This window comes from Nomascus leucogenys, chromosome 20 (assembly GCF_006542625.1).
Source record: "Nomascus leucogenys isolate Asia chromosome 20, Asia_NLE_v1, whole genome shotgun sequence".
Lineage (NCBI taxonomy): Eukaryota > Metazoa > Chordata > Mammalia > Primates > Hylobatidae > Nomascus > Nomascus leucogenys.
In genome coordinates, this window is record NC_044400.1 from 27,075,082 (window position 1) to 27,094,058 (window position 18,977).

The following is an 18,977-nucleotide window of genomic DNA, read 5'->3' on the forward strand; positions in this document are numbered from 1 at the left end:
GGAGGCAGGTTGCAGGGGGCTGCGGGGGGCTGAAGGGGGAGTGAAGAGTGGGGAGAGCCTGGCATCAGTATGGGCAGACTAGAGAGCAGCGAGCAGTGGGAGACGGGCAGGGAAGCCAGGCCTGGCAGCGCTAGGCTTGAGGAGCCCAGGGACAGCGTGGAGGAGGCTCCTGGCAGGCGTGGGGGGTGAGGGGTGAATGGGAGGGGATGCTGGCCCCATCCTGTCCCCAGCCCTGTCATCCCACCACGTGGGAAAGGCTCCTAGAAGCCCACGGTGGTTGTGTGAATCTTCCGCGTGGACTGGGGGGTGATACGGCAGAGACTTTACATCAGTCGTTCATTTGTCCAGACCTTTGTTGAGCGTCATGTGTCAGAAACGGGAGCAGGGACCTCCATGATAATAATAACTCAGGAATTATGATGGCTGACATTTGCTGAGGCTTCCGGAAGGGTGTCAGGGACTTTAACACAGTGTGCTAATCCTCACACCCTCACGCGCACACACACACCCCAGCCCTGCCTCCCCGCTTCCTCTCTCTTAGGGTTTTACAGAGGAAGAAACTGAGGTTGTCATAAGCTGGAGTCATTTGGCTAAAGTCACAAGCTTCAAAACACTCAGGATTGGATTCAAGCCCCAGATTCCAGCATCCAGTTGGGCCTTTACCCCACCAGGCCCAGTGAGCAGTCGCCCAGGGGTGCTGCAGAAATGTTTACCGTGAGCTTGGTGTCAAACAGCTGGGCGGGCCTGCCTGTGACCACGGCCCACCTGAACTTGCTAACAAGAGTCAGGTGGATGGGAAAGAACAGAGGCTCAGGGAAGGGACAGAGTTACAAAGCAAAAGACTCCGGTTCAGTCTAGAGCTAGACTTCCTGGGTTTGAATCCCAGTTCTCTTAACGAGACAGATCTGTGACCCCAGGTGAGTTACTCAGAGTCTCTGTGCCACTGTTTCCCATCTGCAAAATGGGAATTATCATAGGAACTGCCTCATGGGGCTGTTGTGAGGATTAAATCAGAGAGCTCAGCAAAGCATCGGAACAGAGTTTGGCAGGTGGTTTCTGCTTTGTCATTTTGAAACAGGGTCTCTCAGTCACCCAGGCTGGAGAGCAGTGGTGCAATCAAGGTTCACTGCAGCCTCGACCTCCTAGGCTCAAGCGATCCTCCTGCCTCCACCTCCTGAGTAGCTGGGACTTCAGGTATTTGCCACTACACCCAGCTAATTTTTAAAACTTTTTGTAGAGAAGGGGGTCTCCCTCTGTTACCCACACTGGTCTTGAATTCCTAGGTTCAATAGATCTTCCTGCCTCAGTCTCCCAAAGTGCTGGGATTACAGGCATGAGCCACTGCACCCGGCCAGCGTGGCAGTAGTAAGCACTCATAGGTCCCAGCTCTTGTCCCCACTGAAGAATGTGCAAGTGTCCAGGGGAAATGGCAGGACAGTAGACAGGAAAGCAGGAGACCAGAGGAGAGGCATGGCCTGGGTGCTGGCCCTGGACATACCTCCGGAGCCTTCCAAGTCCTCACGGTGGGGGAGCAGAGGCCACGGTGGTGCAGAGCCTGAACCACCGCTGTAGGAGGCCTCACTGCCCGCCCCACCAGACTGTTCCCAGGCACTTGGCAGGGCACAGGGGGAGGCAGGGCATCCCGGAACTGCTGGGAAGTGACCCAGGAACACTGTGTCTCCAGGAGCTCCAGGGCCCGGCAAGTCCACCTGGAGGCCAGGCCCCTGCAGCTGAAGAGGGCATGGCATGAAGCATTTTAATGTCTTTTAAATACATAGCTGGGATGAGATACCCATTCACATGACCTTTGTCCATTCCTGCCTGGAGCCACTGAAGTGAGTTAATAAATACTGGAGGAGGTGGGCTGAGCCTGCGGGGGAAGCGCTGTCCCCTGAGGGAGCTCTGGCCCAGGCGGCTTAGGCCACCATGGTCTCCTCTGCTAACAGCATCCCATTTCACTTTCAAAAGTCCTCGTCCTCCCGTGCTAAGTTAGCTGGTCACCATAGTTACCTGTAATGACAGGGATGGCCTGACATTCCTGAGGCCATGCCTTGTTTTCAGCCACAGCCTGCAGGATTGTCCCCAACCTTGGGGTCAAACCACCTGTCACATTTTAAGCAAAATGCTCTACAATCCCAAGTGGGATCCCCAGCCCTGTAGTGGCGGCATTGCCTGGGCGCTCCGCAGAGATGCAGGTTTTCAGCCTGCCCCAGCCCTACTGGGTCAGCAAAGCAGGGTGGCAGTGAGCTGCTTCACAAGCCCCGAGGGATTCTGATGTGCACTCTGAGTCCTCGTAACTCCAGGGGGAGATGGAAGGGTGCGAGGCCTGATGAGGGGAGGGGAGCACTGCCGGACCAAAAGCAGAGCGGGGCCTGACCCCCAACTCCATCAGTCACTATTTGGCCGGGGCTCCTCCTGTGCCTTTTTCCTCATTTGGAAACCGAACACGACAGTGCGTCCATCGATTGTATTTCAGGACTGGTGTGAAAAGCAGCAAGATGCTACAGACCAGAATCTTGCAGGTGTGAAGTTCATCAGCCAAGAATGCTAAGAGCCTCAGTACCCCACCCTTCACTGGTGGCCTGTGACCCTCTGAAAAATGGCAAGGACTTCCTGGCAGCCCTTGGTAAGGTAGGGCAATGGCACCAGGGGTTGGAGAACCACATATAGAAAGCTGAACAGGCTGCTGTGCCTGAAGCTGGTCCCACCCCCCAGGGTTTTTCTTTTGCTAATGAATAATGGGTTCTGACTGCAAATGCAGGTGTGCCTGTGGGGAAGGAAGGGGGGTGACATCACCCTCTTGTGCATTTCCGGGTCCACAGTAGGAGGCAGGGCAGGTGACCATTGGGAGCATTTATTTCGGGTCAGCTGCTTCACTTACATCATCTCCATGAACTCTCATGGCACCTCTGCTAGGCAGTTATTTTTTAATTTTTTCTATAGTTTTGCACACAGCCAGGCAGTTCTTAACCCAATTCATAAATGAAAAGACTGAGGCAGGAAGTGACCTGCCCACGGGGGGCAGGGGTGGAGCTGGGATTCCAGTCCAAGTATCTGTGATTCAGAGCATCCTGTGGCATCTCAGGCAGGGGTACAATGTGGTGGGCCACAGGAGAAAGGGGCACAGAGGCACTGGATAGTGGCACTCGGGACGTATCATGGAACACGATGGGAAACAACTTTTTAGTAAAAAGTAAAGCTTCAAAATGTGGTCTATCCATACAATAGAATATTATTCAGCCTTAGGAAGGAAATTAAAAATGTGAAAAAATGCAGGTGAACATGTGTTTAAAAATTTTAAAAAGAAATTCTGATACATACAACATGGATGAACCTTGACATATTAAGCAAAATAAGCCAGTCACAGAAAGCCAAATATTGTATGATCCACTTACGCGAGGTGCCCAGAATAGTCAAATTCAGAGAGCCAGAAAGTAGAATGCTGGTTGCCAGGGGGCTTGCGGGAGGGAGGACTGGGGAAGTTATGCTTAATGGGGACAGGGTTTGTTTTACTAGTTGAGAGCCCTAGAGAGGGATTCCAGAGCACCATGATGGTGATGGTTACACAATGACCTGAATATATTTACCACCACTGAACAGCACACTTACAAATGGTTAAGATGGTAAATCTTGTTATGTGTATTCTGCCACAATTTTACGACTTGAAGGAAAAAAAGGCTTCAAAGAAGCAGCTGTGGAGCCCGTGATGTTGTGCATTTGCTCCCAGAGGCTCTGCTCCTGCCCTGCCTAGCCTGCTCCAGTCCCCAGTGACCAGCAGAGAAGAACCGCAGGCATGCAGGGGAGCCCGGCTGCTCTCAGTGGCTCTCCAGCTCATCTTGGGATTCGAGGCTGCGGCTTTCTCCTGCTTCTACCTTTTCTGGGAGCTGCTGTTCTCACTGTTCAGTTGAGGAAATGCAGCCGATGAGGGAGGCCCCTGCTCACGCGGCCTCCAGGAGCATGGCTGGGATTCCAGCCCATGCGTCTCATCTCCCACCTTGTCACTGCACACACAGCACAGCAACCAGCTCCCAGGCGACTCCATCAGGTGTGACATTTCCCCAGGTTGACCTTTTTAAAAAAATTCATATTAATATATATATTTTTCAGATAGAGTATCACTCTGTCACCCAGGTTGGAGTGCAGTGGCGTGATCTCGGCTCATTGTAGCCTCTGCCTCCTGGGCTCAAGTGATTCTCCCGCCTCAGCTTCCTGGGTAGCTGGGATTACAGGCACACCACCACACCCAGCTAATTTTTGTATTTTTAGTAGAGACGGGGTTTTGCCATGTCGCCCAGGCTGGTCTTAAACTCCTGAGCTCAAGTGATCCGCCCGCCTCGGCCTCCCAGAATGCTAGGATTACATGGGTTGACCTCTTGATGTCACAAGGGGAAAGAGCTCTTCTGATGTATGATTCCTCCTGGATCCTTTATCGAAATGGCTGTGTTCTGATGGCGGGGGGAGGGGATCAGCTATCTGCAGGGCATGGTGGTGATAAAGACATCATCATGCAGAATATTGAATTAAGTCTCATTTATTCTAGGGCAAACTCAAAAGGGTTTTTTTTTTGTTTGTTTTCTTTTTTAGCAAATCCTAGCACATTATTAACAAAAAAAATCTGTACATTTGCCATGATACACTTGAAAGTGAAACAAATAAGATATAAATACAGATATGGATGTAACATGAAAAAGCCCCAAAAAAACCCAAAAAAACAAAAAAACCCACCCAACCTGGGGGTGTGGGGACCATGCGTGTGAACACAGTGCCAACAAAACTATTTTGGTGGCTGATATTTTTTCAGAGCATTTATTCATTTCCAAACATTATTGTTAGCAAAGTCCTGGTGGGATTCTACAAAGTTCTTATTTGCTGTCCTTTAAAGTGTAACATTATGCTTGATAAATAAAGGGTGGCAGGGAAAAGAAAAAGACTGATGAGACAAAATCAGTTGCATTACCTGCACAGGGTGGTAAGCTAGTGAGGCGCGTAGAAAAGGCAGGCCCGTGGCATCGCCGCAGGTCCGGGAAGCACACACAGTGCACTTGAAGGAAGGTGCGTGCCCCGAGGACTGGCTGCACCCTGCCCAGACCCTGGCTGCAGGGGAGGCAGCAGCTTGGAGGAAGCAGGGAGTCAGCCCGCCCAGCCCCGCAGTGGAGCAGCAGGGGTCTCGGGCCCTGGCCAGTCAGGTAGACAGGGAGGCAGAGACAGGATTAGGTGCTCCGCTCTTTTGTGTTCTGTTTTTCATTGGAACAGGGGCCCTGCAGGGAGGCGGCGGCAAGGCAAGGCAGCTGCAGCTGTCAGGGTCTAGGGGGCGACGGTGGGCTCGGCGCCCTCCCAGTGAGGTGGTGGCGGCATGCGAGTCTCCTCGGCGTGGCGGCAGCAGTTTTCAGATTGAGGCCAAGAGACCTGTGACGTGATTGTATCTCTCTCTAAGTCAGGAGACTGAAGACTGGGCGAGTGACATTCAAGGCTAGCCCTTTGTGAGTACTATGAGGATGTCCAGCAATGTTCAAGATCCTTTCTAAGTACACTGGGGACTGGGGGACCTTCTGGGAGTCAAAGAGCTCAAGGAGAAAGGTCTTTCTAACTGCATTAGGAATAAAGAAACTCATGGATAATCTAGCCCGACGCACATTCCTAAAAGAGGGGTCAACAAGAGACTAATTCACTTGTAGAGTGTAAAAAAGAAATACCATTAATGACATATTAATCAACAAACAGTATTTATCAACAAAAGACCTGGTCCTGCTATATTTTGAGCCAAAGCTAGTCAGTAATACCCAACCCCTTGAAACGCATCCCTCAAGTTCCCTAGACAGCAGCAGTGAGGTACCACACATGTGTAGGGTGCGCGCGCGCGCACACACACACACACACACACACACACACACACACACACACACACAGGTCAGCACTCTGGCTTTACTGTTCCTACGCACTATGGGGCCTTCATTTTCAGCGCAAGTTTCCAAATACAACATCAGTCTTTCCCAGCTTCCTACATCCAATCCGGAGGGTCAGGGCAGAGGGGTCTGTGGAAATGATGGTAAGAATCACGTGCTCTGGCACCCAGCCTCTGCTTTCAGTCCTAGCAGTTGCAGTGGGCTCTCCACTGGAATAGCAAATACATTATTAGAATTAATCTCAAAAGAAGCATTTTCCTTATGGAAAAATCAGTTCAATTTATAGGATCTAATACAACAGTAAGAGACAATAGAAGTCTTCATGATTGCATTAAGAATTTCCATTTGGCTTAAGAATTTTACTCAGAATTTATTTAACTAGACTCCAAACCTCTAGTTACTTTTATTGGAGTAATTAGGCTCTAAAGGTGTTTTTAAAAAGGGGGCCTAGTGGTTCCTTGAGGAGGAAGAGAGACTCTAAATGTGTGTTCTTTTTAAGTGTGTTTCTAATCCTGTTTTTCTGCAATCTGCTACACCTCATAATTACTTTTTCCTTAAACAGTGACTATTTCATCAACAGACATTCAAGGAACTACTTCAGTTTATAAAATTAAAAAAAATTGTGATATCCAGTCTCTCTAGGCTTTTCTTGGCTCTTAATCCCACATTAAATGGAGAAGTCAGAACTAAGATGGTAAAGATGTCATTTACCAGATTAATTGAGACCATGTTAGAACTGAACAGCTTAGGCAGAACTTCAAGGAGAGGAAAGAAGTTGGTGCTAAATCTGAATCACCATGTAGCAGAGAGATGAGGGTCTTGGCAGAACCCCCATGACAACAGTGTTCCCAAGGATCTCAGCAGTAAAGATGAAAGACTTCTTCTTTATCTTCTGTGCTTCATGAACTGCCATCTCAGGCATCCCTAAATGATGCCATACATTTATCTCAGTTTTGTGTCCAGATTTAAACTTGAAGAATTCCTTTGCATGGAAACTCTGGGGTAGGGACCTTGTCGGAGTCGATTAGGGAGGGCTGGAAGGAGACTGTTGGGGTACACTCCCAATTCTATGCTGAAAGCCAGGGCAGTCGGCCTCCAGTCTGGATATGACAAGCAAAATTCCCAGCGTTTGTTAAAAGGCCATCTTCAGACTGTTCTTGCCAAGACTTGATTCCCATTTTTAGTAGGTCTCAGAACACAACTTAAAGATATATCACCTTTCATGGTGTCAGCTGTGAAAGGGGCCCCACACAGACCATACTCACAAGAAAATAGGCTAAGGAGGAGGAACACAAAGTAACACCCCACCCCACCCCCAAATATGTTATTAACTGAAAAAAAATGCTACTTTCTACCAAGTAGTGGCTAGAGCGCTCTGATTTTTAAAAACTGCACCCCAAACACATGGTTTCGCTATCTCAGCAGGCTGTACAAGACATGTTTCAGTATGGCTCTTTTCTGTTCTTATTCCTTTTGTTTTGTATGAGACTGCAATACAGGCCTTGCTTCCTTTACATTCAATACCAGTAAGATTCTACAGAAAAGCTGGAAGGGACCAAAATACTGATTGTAATAAATATTTGTGGGCCTCCTTGTACTGACTGGGCAGCCGATGAAGGGGGTGGGGAAAGGTCTCTGAGAGGCACCACCGATTGCTTCTAGGTCTACACAAGAGACAGGTGCTGCCATTAGCTGTGCGTGGAGACATCGGAGGAGGAGCTGCTGTTGCTGTTGGTGGTCTGGGCCCTCTTTATATATAAGTTTAGTAGCTTCATCTGAAAAGAGAAGATGAAACTGAATTAGCAGGAAGAAAAGCAATCAGAAAGTAGAAAACAGGAAAAAGAATCCCAGGTGACAGTAAGAAAACAGCAAGTCCCTTAGTTCCCTTGGTTGAGGAATTCATTATAAAAACATGTTCTGAGTGCCTGCTGCTCATCCAATGCATCTGCCAGGTGCTAGGGCCACAGAGGGAGGGAGGAGGTCAGAGTCCAGAGGACAGGGAAAAGCAGTGGGCAATTACAAGACCACCACCAGGTATCACAACTAGGTGGGCCACAGCAGCTCATGGAGGAAGGGACATGGGGGCAGGGCCATTCATCTCAAGGGTGACTGCAGCCCAAAGGCTCCATCAGAGCCAGGGGAAAAGCAGGGTGAGAACCCTGCTCCACAGGGGGGAAGTGGCTGGGCCAAGGTCAGAGGGCAAATCCTCTAACCTTCACACCTTTAGCCTCTTGAGTAGCTGGGACTACAGGTGTGTGACACCATGCCTGGCAGTACTTTAAATGTAAATGGATTAAACTCTTCAATCAAAAGACAGAAATGGGCAGAATGGATAAACATGTGATCCAATTATATGCTATCTATAAGAAATTCACTTTAGATCCAAAGACATAAATGGATTGAAAATGAAGGGATATAAAAAGCTATTCCATGAAACAGTAATCAAAGGGAGCAAGGCTGGCTATACTAATATCAGACAAAACAGACTTGACATCAGAAAAGCTTCTGGAGATAAGACTTCGATGCTCCACCCTCAATAATGGATAAAAGAACCAGACAGATGCTAAGCAAGCAAACAGAGGACTTAACCTGACAAACCAACTTGATCTAACAGAGGTATATGAAACTCAACAACAGAACACACATTCTTCTCAAGGGACACATTAAGTTTCAAATCTATTGAAATTTAATTTGTGATTTAACATACGGTTTATCCTATTCTCCAGGATGGACCATATGTTAGATCACAAATTAAGTTTCAATAGATTTAAAAAGATACCAAAGTATCGGCCGGGCGCGGTGGCTCACGCTTGTAATCCCAGCACTTTGGGAGGCCGAGGCGGGCGGATCATGAGGTCAGGAGATCGAGACTACGGTGAAACCCCGTCTCTACTAAAAATACAAAAAAAAATTAGCCGGGCGTGGTGGTGGGCGCCTGTAGTCCCAGCTACTCGGAGAGGCTGAGGCAGGAGAATGGCGTGAACCCAGGAGGCGGAGCTTGCAGTGAGCCGAGATTGCACCACTGCACTCCAGCCTGGGTGACAGAGCGAGACTCTGTCTCAAAAAAAAAAAAAAAAAAAAGATACCAAAGTATCTTCTCCAACCATAATGGGATGAAATAAGAAATCAATAATAGAAGGAAAACTAAAAAATTCATAAATTTGTAAAAATTGAATTAACATTTTCTTAAACAACCAATGAGTAAAGAAGAGATCATAAGGTAAACTAGAAGACATATTTTAAAAAAGAATTTTTTTTTTTTTTTTGAGACAGGGTCTCACTCGGAGGCCCAGGCTGGAGTGCAGTGGCACAACCTCAGCTCACTGCAGCCTTGACCTTCCAGGATCAGGTGATCCTCCCACCTTAGGTTCCTGACTAGCTGGGACCAGAGGTGCACGCCACCATGCCCAGCTAATTTTTGTATTTTGTAGGATGGGGCTTTGCCATGTTGACCAGGCTGGTCTTGAACTCTTGGGCTCAAGCGATCCTCCTGCCTCGGCCTCCCAAAGTGCTGGTATTACTAGCGTAAGCCACCACACCTAGCCTTAGAAAAGATCTTGAGACAAATGAAAATGAAAAGACAATTTTTGGGGATGCAGCAAAAGCAGCGCTGAAGAGGGAAATTTAGAGTTATAAATGCTTACATTAAAAAAGAAAGCTCTCTAATCAACAACCTAAATTTTTACCTTAAGGAACTAGAAAAAAGAACTACATCTAAAGCTAGCAGAAGAAAACAATAAAGATTAGAGCAGAGATAAACAAAATATAGAATAGAAAAATAGAGAAAATTGGCTGGGCATGGTCACGCCTATAATCTCAGCACTGTAGGAGGCTGAGGTGGAAGAATCGTTTGAAACCAGTTCAAGACCAGACTGGCAACATAGCGAGACCCCATCTCTACAAAAAATTTAAAAATTAGCTGTGATTATGTGTGCCTGTAATCCCAGCTACTTGGGGAGGGGGCTGAGATGGGAGGATGGCTTGAGTCCAGGAGGTCAAGGGTGCCAGTGAGTCATGATTGTGCCACCGCACTCCAGCCTGAGTGACCAAAAATTAATTAATTATTTATGCACGCACAGACGTGGTCTTGCTGTTGCCCAGGCTGGTTTGGAGCTTCTGGCCTCAAGTGACCCTGCCAAAGTGCTAGAATTACAGGCATGAGCCACTCACTCCTGGCCCAGTCAAGTAATTTTCAACATGCATGCCAAGACCGTTCAATGGGGAAAGGATCACCTTTTTAACAGATAAGAAATCGCCATCAGGTTATTTCTTTTCAACAAATGAGATACCCATCCTCATCTCATAGAGGATGGCTATTAGAAATAATGAGAAATAAATCAGAAAAATGAAAAATAAAAACAGAAAATAACAAGTGTTAGTGAGGATGTGAGGAAATTAGAACCCTTGTGCACTGTTGGTCAGAATGTAAAATGGTGCAATCTCTGTGGAAAACAGCAGGGAGGTTCCTTGAAACATTAAGGACTTGAACAGGTGCACCAGTGTTCACAGCATCATTATTCACAGAAGTCAGAAGGTGGAGGCAACCCAGGGTCTATCAACAGATGAGCAGAAAAACAAACTGTGCTATCTACACACAATGGACATTCAGTCTTGAAAAGGAAGGAAATTCTGACAAATGCTGCAACATGGATAAGCCCTGAGGACATTATGCTAAGTGAAATAAGCCAGCCACAAAGGCCACATACGATGTAATCCCACTTATATGAGACACCTGGGGTAGTCAAATTCATGGAGATGGAAAGTCGAATGGTGGATGCCAGGGGTTGGGAAAAAAGGAAATAGGAAATTATTGTTTAATGGGTGCAAAGGTTGTTTTGCAAAATGAAAAAAGTTTCGAAGATGGATGGTAGTGATGGTTATACAACAATATGAACCACACACTTAAAAATAGTTACAATGGGTCGGATGAGGTGGCTCACACCTGTAATCCCAGCATTTTGGGAGGTGGGTGGATCACTTGAGGTCAAGAGTTCGAGACCAGCCTGACCAACATGGTGAAACCCTGTCTCGACTAAAAATAACAAAAATTAGCTGGGTGTGGTGGCAAGCGCCTATAATCCCAGCTACTCAGCAGGCTGAAGCGGAACAATCATTTGAACCTGGGAGGCGGAGGTTGCAGTGAGCTGAGAGCACATCACTGCACTCCAGCCTGGGTGACAGAGTGAGACTCTCTCAAAAAAAAAAGTTACGATGGTAAATTTTATTATACCACAATAAAAAGATTGGAGGGGGGGAAAAGAAAAGAATGCTTGTTCAAGGTCATAAAACTCGTAAGTGGGGAACAGAGACCAGAAGGCAAGCTGACCCTAAAGCTAGTGTTGCTGCCCTAGCAACATGGCATCTCTCCAAATGTACTACAGAGGTTCCTTCCCTTCATCAGACCTCTTCCTACAGACCCTGGTATCACTTATTTTTTTTCTTAAAAAAAATTTTTTTTTGAGACAGAGTTTCACTCTGTTGCCCAGGCTGAAGTGCAGTGGTGTGTTCTCGGCTCACTGCAACCTCTACCTCCCACGTTCAAGCAATTCTCCTGCCTCAGCCTCCTGAGTAGCTGGGATTACAGACATGTGCCACCACACCCAGCTGATTTTGTATTTTTAGTAGAGATGGGGGTTTCACCATGTTGGTGAGGCTGGTCTTGAACCCTTGACCTCAGATGATCCGCCTGCCTCGGCCTCTCAAAGTGCTGGGATTACAGGTGTGAGCCACCGTGCCCAACCTTCATTTATTAACCTCATTTAAGCAAAAGGAGAGGGTGTTCCCATAGGCCTGTAACACTGGAACACAGGGAGCCATGACTTGATTCTCTTTGTTTCTAGTCAAGGAAACTGAGATAGACAGCACCAGGTTCTGCCAGCTACCATCTGGTTGAGGAAGGGAGGGAGTTTGTATTAGGAGATGTGTACCTGAGTCTACGAAGTTCGTATGAACATACCAGAGCTATTACATCAAAAAAAATTTAGGCCAGACACGGTGGTTCACTCCTGCAATCCCAGCACTTTGGGAAGCCAAGGCAGGAAGATCACCTGAGGTCAGGAGTTCGAGACCAGCCTGGCCAACCAGGCAAAACCCCGTGTCGACTAAAAATACAATAACTTAACCAGGCGTGGTGGCACACGCCTGTAATCCTAGCTACTCAGGAGGCTGAGGCAGGAGAATCGCTTGAACCTGGGAGACAGAGGTTGCCGTGAGCCGAGACTGTACCACTGCACTCCAGCCTGGGTGACAGAGCGAGGCTCTATATAAAAATAATAATAATAAAAAACTTAATGGCTGGATCAACTGGGCTACAAAAGCAGAAAGATGTGAAGGCCAGTCTCTCCAAACCCCTGAGGAACTAAGGTTGTAACTGGGGGAGGGAAGGCGCTGGCTCCTGGTCAGGAATGTGGGTTCTGGACCCAAAGCTTCACCAAGAGTGGCAGCAGCGGGTCAACTGCCAAATGGGGAGGAGAAAACACCTGGATTTTCTGTCCCTTATCCAAAGGGGCAAATGAGTTGATGGGACAACTCTCTTACTCAGGAAAAGTAAAAAGTGCCAGACAAAACCAAGGTGTGACTCATGTTATTTTTGGATGAATTTTCCATTTTATAAATGTAATTCCCTTTGTGGATTGTATCATCGAAGGTCCTCCCGGTCAGCAGGAATCACCTACAAACCCCTGATGGAGGTAGGAGAGCTGGGGGGACTTTTGCTCAGCACCTTTCAGATAATTAGGAAGGGGATCTGATGAGAAGCCTGTGCAGCAGTAGGGCGAGCAGAAGGAACTGGAGAACAGAATCAGGTCGCCCCCAAACCATGCACTGCACACCTGCCTCATACACCTCTTCCAGCCTATCTGCTGATTCCTGTTTACAAAAAGAGGGCAGTGTCTCCTCTGGACCACCGGTTCTCAACCAGGGGTGATTTTGCCCCCCAGAGGGCATCTGGCCAGGTGTGAGACAGCAGTGATGGTTACAATGGCAGGGGGTGCTATTGGCACAGGTCAGTATAGACGGTGGTGGTCAGAGATGCTGCTTAAACTTCCTGCTACACACAGGACAGCCCACCTCAACAAGGTGGCCCAGAGTGTCAACAGAGCCAAGGTGGAGAAACCCTGCTCTGAACACCCCAGCCAGAGCTTTGCTTCCCCAGAACTCTGGAGAAGCAAGGCTCCAGCTGTTAATGCTCACCCGCCGTATCAAAGCAACAGCTCAATCTGAAATGATGAAATGGGCCCCACTTGCCAATTTCTCCTCTCATTAAGAGCAGCCGCTTCTGGTTTCATGCTTTCCACTGGCTTCGTTTGATAGAGTGGTTTGTAAAAAAGATGGGGATTTTAAACTCCACAGAGATGTGCCTTCTCCACAGGCAGGTCCTGAGGCCCCAGGCCCAGCTGGCCTTCTCTCCGGGAACCAAGGCCTCACCCCTTCACCGTGCCTCTCCTGCCGCAGCATGAGGCCGGGTTTTTAATCTGCTCTCACCAGCCTAGCATGTCAGATTTGAGGGGTTTTTTTGTTGTTGTTGTTTTAACTAAAACCAATAAGCAGTCTAGCCACTCTCATTTTCAGTGACATCCATTTTGGTCCATTTTCTTCCCCTAATTCCAGACACCCTTAAAGGAACATGACAGGCAGCAGTGTGAGTAAGAAGTCTGCCTCCTGGAGTCAGGTCTGTGCCCTGGGGCACATTAAGGGGGATGACCATGCCCACAGGGATGTTGCCGTAAACATGAGTCAATGCATGCAAAGTGCGTAGGGCTGCCCCGCAGGCTCAAGGTGAGAGCCAGCTGTTGCCACTACTGATGTCCATGAGGGACTCAGCTCTGATTCAGCAACTGCTAAGCAAGCAGGTAAATTTCTTCAGTGTTTCCATGAAAAATCGGATGGTTTCTAATTAAAGTTGTTTTTCTTTTAGAAATAAACCAGCAGCTCAAAATCAGCATTTCATAAACAGGAGTTAAGGCAGACTATGTTGTATAATGTTAGTGTTACCTTAAACTATTTCACTGTATAGTTCATTTTTATATTTAGAAAAATCCTATTGGAGAAATAAGGCCCAGCTAAAACACAATGAACAAACCTGTCTGGAATCCAGAGCTGCAGTCAAATGGGTTTATGACAAGCTGGCAGAGCCCAGGTGTGTGTATCAGCCCAGGTAACACTATACATACCTTGCTCCCTGTGAGCTGTGCAAGGTGAGGTTTCAGGTCTTCTCCGATTACGGAATAAATTGCCACTAAGCAAAACACACTGGCCTTACGCACACTACTTTCGGTGTTGTCATAACCCTAGAGAGCCAGAAGGGAACAAGAAAAGGAAACCAGATCAAAGATTCATTCCATAGCCAACATCTCATCAGTGTTTCCACAAATGCCCTCCGAGTTCAACCTTGGACTTGTCAGTAACAACCAGGATAGACCTCAGCCCCGCAATGGAATCCAGACAGCTTTCACCCCAAAGTGGTCACAACTTAGCATCAAGAGAAACTTGGTTTCTGGGGTGCGGACGCAGGAGGGTGGCGAGTCCCAGACTGGTCTCTGCGTCTGCACAGGTATCACCGTGTAACAAGCTGCCATCCAAGAAACATTGTAGAGGAGAGAGAATGAGAAAAGGAAATGAAGGGGAAAGAGAACTTGCTTTGTTCCCATTTCTCCCAAAGGTAAAGCAAATTTCCTTGTGAAAATGCCTTTAAAGAAATGAGAACATCATCACTTGCTCTTGTGAGCAAAACTCCTCTACCCTCCAGTGATTGCTGGGGAACGTCTGGTCCCACAGCCTGATGTCCGTGTCACTTTGCAGCTGGGCCTCCATCTATCTGTTGGCCTCATCCTGGCCCACACCCAGCTGGGGCTACCTGCTGCTATTCTCCAAACAGCCTGGGACTCTTCAGTCTCTGTGCCTTTCCCTTTGTTTGGAATAATCTAGTCTTCAACAGTTAAGTGTTTAATCCCCAAGCCAAGCATCCAGTAAACAGCAGCATTGATTAAATGTGATGCTGACTCCTCTCTACCTTTCCCCAGTGAAACTCCCTTGCCAAGGGCCAACTTGAAACCACCTCTTCTATGAACCCTCTCTCCCCCACCCCAACCTGGAAACCCCTTCTCTACTGTCATGTAGCCCATGGTGACACCTGTCGTTGTCTGTGTGGCTGCACAGTAGGCTGAAAATCCTCTGAGGCAGTCCACACAGTGGAACTTAGCTGCTTTATGCCAGTCTGTCTCACTCACTGTCTCATGCTTAGAAGAGTTTCAGTAAGTATTTGTGTGCTGCATGACACCAAAGGCCATTGTTTGATTTACACTCCATGGTCCACCTTGCCCAGGGCTGGGGCTACAGCAGGTGTGCAGTAAGGGTTTGTTGAAGGAATGGACAAAAAAATGATCAAAATATGTTTATAGTAAATAGAAAGTTCATTCTGTGAGCCGCCAGGAAAGTATTCTTAGTGCATTCGGGAGAGGGGGTGAGCTGGAAGCCGACAGAGGAGGCTGTGAAGTGTCCCTGCCACACAGCCTCACAGGTCCTGCCTGGTTTTTCCTACCCGTCCCTGCCAGTGAAGGAGGAGCACACAGCCTTTACATTACTTCAAGTTAGGCAGCCCCACACAGGCCGGGGGCAGGCCCCACCAACACGAGGGCCTACCTGCAGCAAGCCTGGGATGATGTCGATGAGGAGCTGCAGCAATGACTCCTTTGCGATCCTCTCGACGACTTTGGTCTGCATCTTGATGGCAGCAAGGTTGATGGGGTAGTCGGCCGTCTGGATGATGGGGCAGAGCACCTTGATGCACTGCTCTGGGTGGATGGAACTGGCCAGTGTGGACGCAGCCTCCTCAGCTGCTCTCACCACCTGAAACACCCAGTTCCCCCAAAGAGTGAGCTCCACATGCCACATGAAGCGAAAGACCAAACACCACTTTTGATTTCAGAGGCCAAAGGACAATGACCTCACTCAATGTCAGACGGCAGCCACTGCTTCGCCTGGCTCAATTGTTAAAGTAAACACAGAGTGGTCTGCAGGGTGATTTTAAAGGGGAGTGTGGCCCACGGAAAGGCAGGTCTGGGGGATTCTGGGAAAAACCTTAGAAAAGTGGTACTCGGCCGGGCGCGTTAGCGCATGCCTGTAATCCCAGCACTTTGGGAGGCCGAGGCGGGTGGATCACGAGGTCAGGAGATTGAGACCACCCTGGCTAACACGGTGAGAACCCATCTCTGCTAAAAATACAAAAAATTAGCCGGATGTGTTGGTGGGCGCCTGTAGTCCCAGCTACTTGGGAGGCTGAGGCAGGAGAATGGCGTGAACCCGGGAGGCGGAGCTTGCAGTGAGCCGAGATCGCGCCAGTGCACTCCAGCCTAGGCGACAGTGCAAGACTCTGTCTCAAAAAAAAAAAAAATAAAATAAAATAAAATAAGAAAAGAAAAGAAAAGTGGTACTCTAAGTGCGGCCCCCTATCAGCCCCAGCAGCAGTGCTGGGAATCTGTTAGAAATGCAACTTCTCAGGCCCACCCAGACCTGCTCACTCAGAGGTGGGCCCCAACTAGAGGAGGGGGTGCAGCAAGCTGTGTTGGTAAGCACCAGGTGATTTCTAGACACACTAAAATTGGAGCACCTCCGCCCCAGAAGACTAGGACCTGAATACAGAAATGCTTCCCAATGGCTTGTGGGACACCTAGAACTGGAGCATCTGGAAAGAAGCCTGGAGGAAATCAGAGTGACTTCAATGCTGGCACTTCCTGGAAGAGGCCCACCTGCCAGGCAGTTGGGAAGGCGCAGAGAGAAGCCCTTGAAAGGGTTTTCCTGAGGAATCTCTTCTGGAAAGTTGCTTTTCTAGGACTCTGTGCTCACGATGACCCCTTTGCCTTCATTTTTAGGGAGGTACATGAAATGGCCATCTCATGGTCAAAGGAGCAGCCTCTGACCTCTGGAGGGCCACAAGACCCTCTTGTAATAAAGATGGAAGCAAAATGCAAAACCCAGTGAGGAAGAAAGAGGACAGCAGAAGGCCTGGTGGAAAGAGCCTGGGCCTTGGGCTCAGGGAGCAAGTCCCAGTCATGCTAGTCCCAAACGCTAAAACTGCACGCCCTCATCTGTAAAACAGGGACGTCACAGAGATGAATGGTGACCAGTACTCAAGATATAGTCAGTAAAGGATGCTTACTACTACCAATGGCACAGAGTACACATTATATAAATGACAGATAAAGACAGGCACCAGGCTATACGCACATGCATTTTCTTACAAAGTACAACAGAACTCGAATACTTTTCACCTACTGCCAGCCCTGACTGGGCTGGTCATTCTATCCAGATTCCTCTTTGCATTATGTTCTGCTACTCAAAATAACTCAGCTCTAACTTCATACAACAAAAAGGTGAAGACTACCAGCTCACAGCTTCAGTCATCCCAGCCCTGGTGAGTGAAGCAAGACAGGCCCATGGAAACAGCATATGGATCATCTGGAAAGCTGCTTCTAGGTATGGGCATGAAAGGGGTGAAGAAGTCTGTACAAGTCAGGGAGCGTGGGAAACGGACAGGAGGCCCACAGAGAGGCCACCTGAGCTGTGTAGCAGACAGGCCCAGGGCTGGGCTCAGAGGCCATATAAACTGCTTGGGGTCACTTTGGGGCCCTCACTGAGGCTCTCCTGGGGCTCTGGGAAGAGACTGTGGCTCCAGAAGAGGCTTGGCCTCACCTTCAGCCCAGGGCTACACTGCCCCATGAACAGGGCTCACTTCAGGGAGTGTGCATGAGTCCATGTGTCGGCTCTGCTCTGTGGAATGGTAAAGGGAAATTTTTCCAACACTAGACCGCTGAGTTCATCTCATTAACAATGGACACGTTTGGGGCCAGAAGTGCTGCTGTTAGTGGGTTTTTCACTAGGAAGCCCCATATGAGCTTTGGCTACTCACACCCACTACCTGGCATTTATCACTACAAAACACCTGGAAGAAAGTGCGTCAAGCATTAACGCTCTTTCTCTCAGGGCGGTAAGATTATGGGTAACTTTGTTTTCCTCTTCATACCTTCTAGATAGATAGAGAGATTGCAATGAACATTAGGCTGGTGCAAAATTAGTTGCAGTTTTTACCATTACAATATAACCTTTGTGGCAAGGAAAATGTATTCCAGAAAATCTACTTGAACTGTCTGAGGCCAGGGAAAGCTGGCAGCCCAGCCCTGGCTCAGGGTGGAAGGTGGCAGGGCGGTGCACTTGAGGAGCAGGCCGCGCCTCATTCGTCTTCCTGAAGGGAACCCCACCCCGGCATATGGGAGGTGCTCCGTGGTGCAGCCAGCACCATCATCATGACTGTTCCTGCTGACCTCCCACTCTCCATAAAGCCCTTCTGCTGAACTACAAAACTCACTGTCCCTCAGCTGTGGCTGACACACACGTCCCAGCCCCTCCCCAGGCCTCCCTATCAGACCGGTGACACTTTGCCCCCAACTTCTGTTTTTCTGTCTGTGACACTCACACGGCACCATATGTAGACGGCTTTGTATTTCTGGTGGCATTTCCGTGTGTGTTTCTTCTTACCAAACATCCAGGAACTGAAACATTTCTGTTGTACCTAAGTACCCACTAAGCTTGGCATTTACCAGGAGCTTAGTACTTACTGAGGGACTGAGAATTCATTCTCCTAGCTGTCTGAGAATATGTCCCACTTAAAGAAGCCCTACCTCCCTCAAGTCTTTCTTGTTGGAGGTCTTTTGTACTTTCCCTGGGAGGACCCGCTAACTCCTTGCAGCACTGAGGAAAGGCTAGGAGTCTCATGAAATAAGATCACCACGTAGCCGGCACCCTAGAGTGAATGCACTGCAGCCACCTCTGGGGCCTACACTGGGATTATGGATGAATCCCTGGTGGAGCTCCGGATCAGCATGGCTTAAGGGTAAGTACTGTGTACAGGTCAGAACACCCAAGATTCGTCTGTGCTCACTACGTATGTGAAGGTCAGGCTCGAGGACAAAGCACTGTAGAGAGGCAATTTTATTTTAAAAGTCATGTCCAACTCTCAAGCACCTCATAAGATTCTTTCCCCTCATTTGTGCTCTGTGTGTACGTTTGCTCACCCAGCAC

General features: G+C 48.4%; 1 protein-coding gene across 23 annotated transcripts in view; it reads right to left on the reverse strand.

The window, feature by feature from the left end:
- Positions 1–4,515: 4,515 nt before the first annotated feature.
- Positions 4,516–18,977, reverse strand: part of CLASP1 (cytoplasmic linker associated protein 1) — a 301,555-nt gene continuing 287,093 nt past the window's right edge. For all 23 annotated transcript variants that reach the window (XM_030801424.1, XM_030801422.1, XM_030801427.1 and 20 more), the window contains 3 exons: positions 15,543–15,749; positions 14,075–14,191; positions 4,516–7,678 (listed from right to left, as the gene is read on the reverse strand). In XM_030801424.1, the coding sequence (XP_030657284.1) occupies positions 7,592–7,678; positions 14,075–14,191; positions 15,543–15,749 (411 nt within the window). In that variant the 3' untranslated portion in view covers positions 4,516–7,591. The remainder of the gene's footprint in view (positions 7,679–14,074; positions 14,192–15,542; positions 15,750–18,977) is intronic.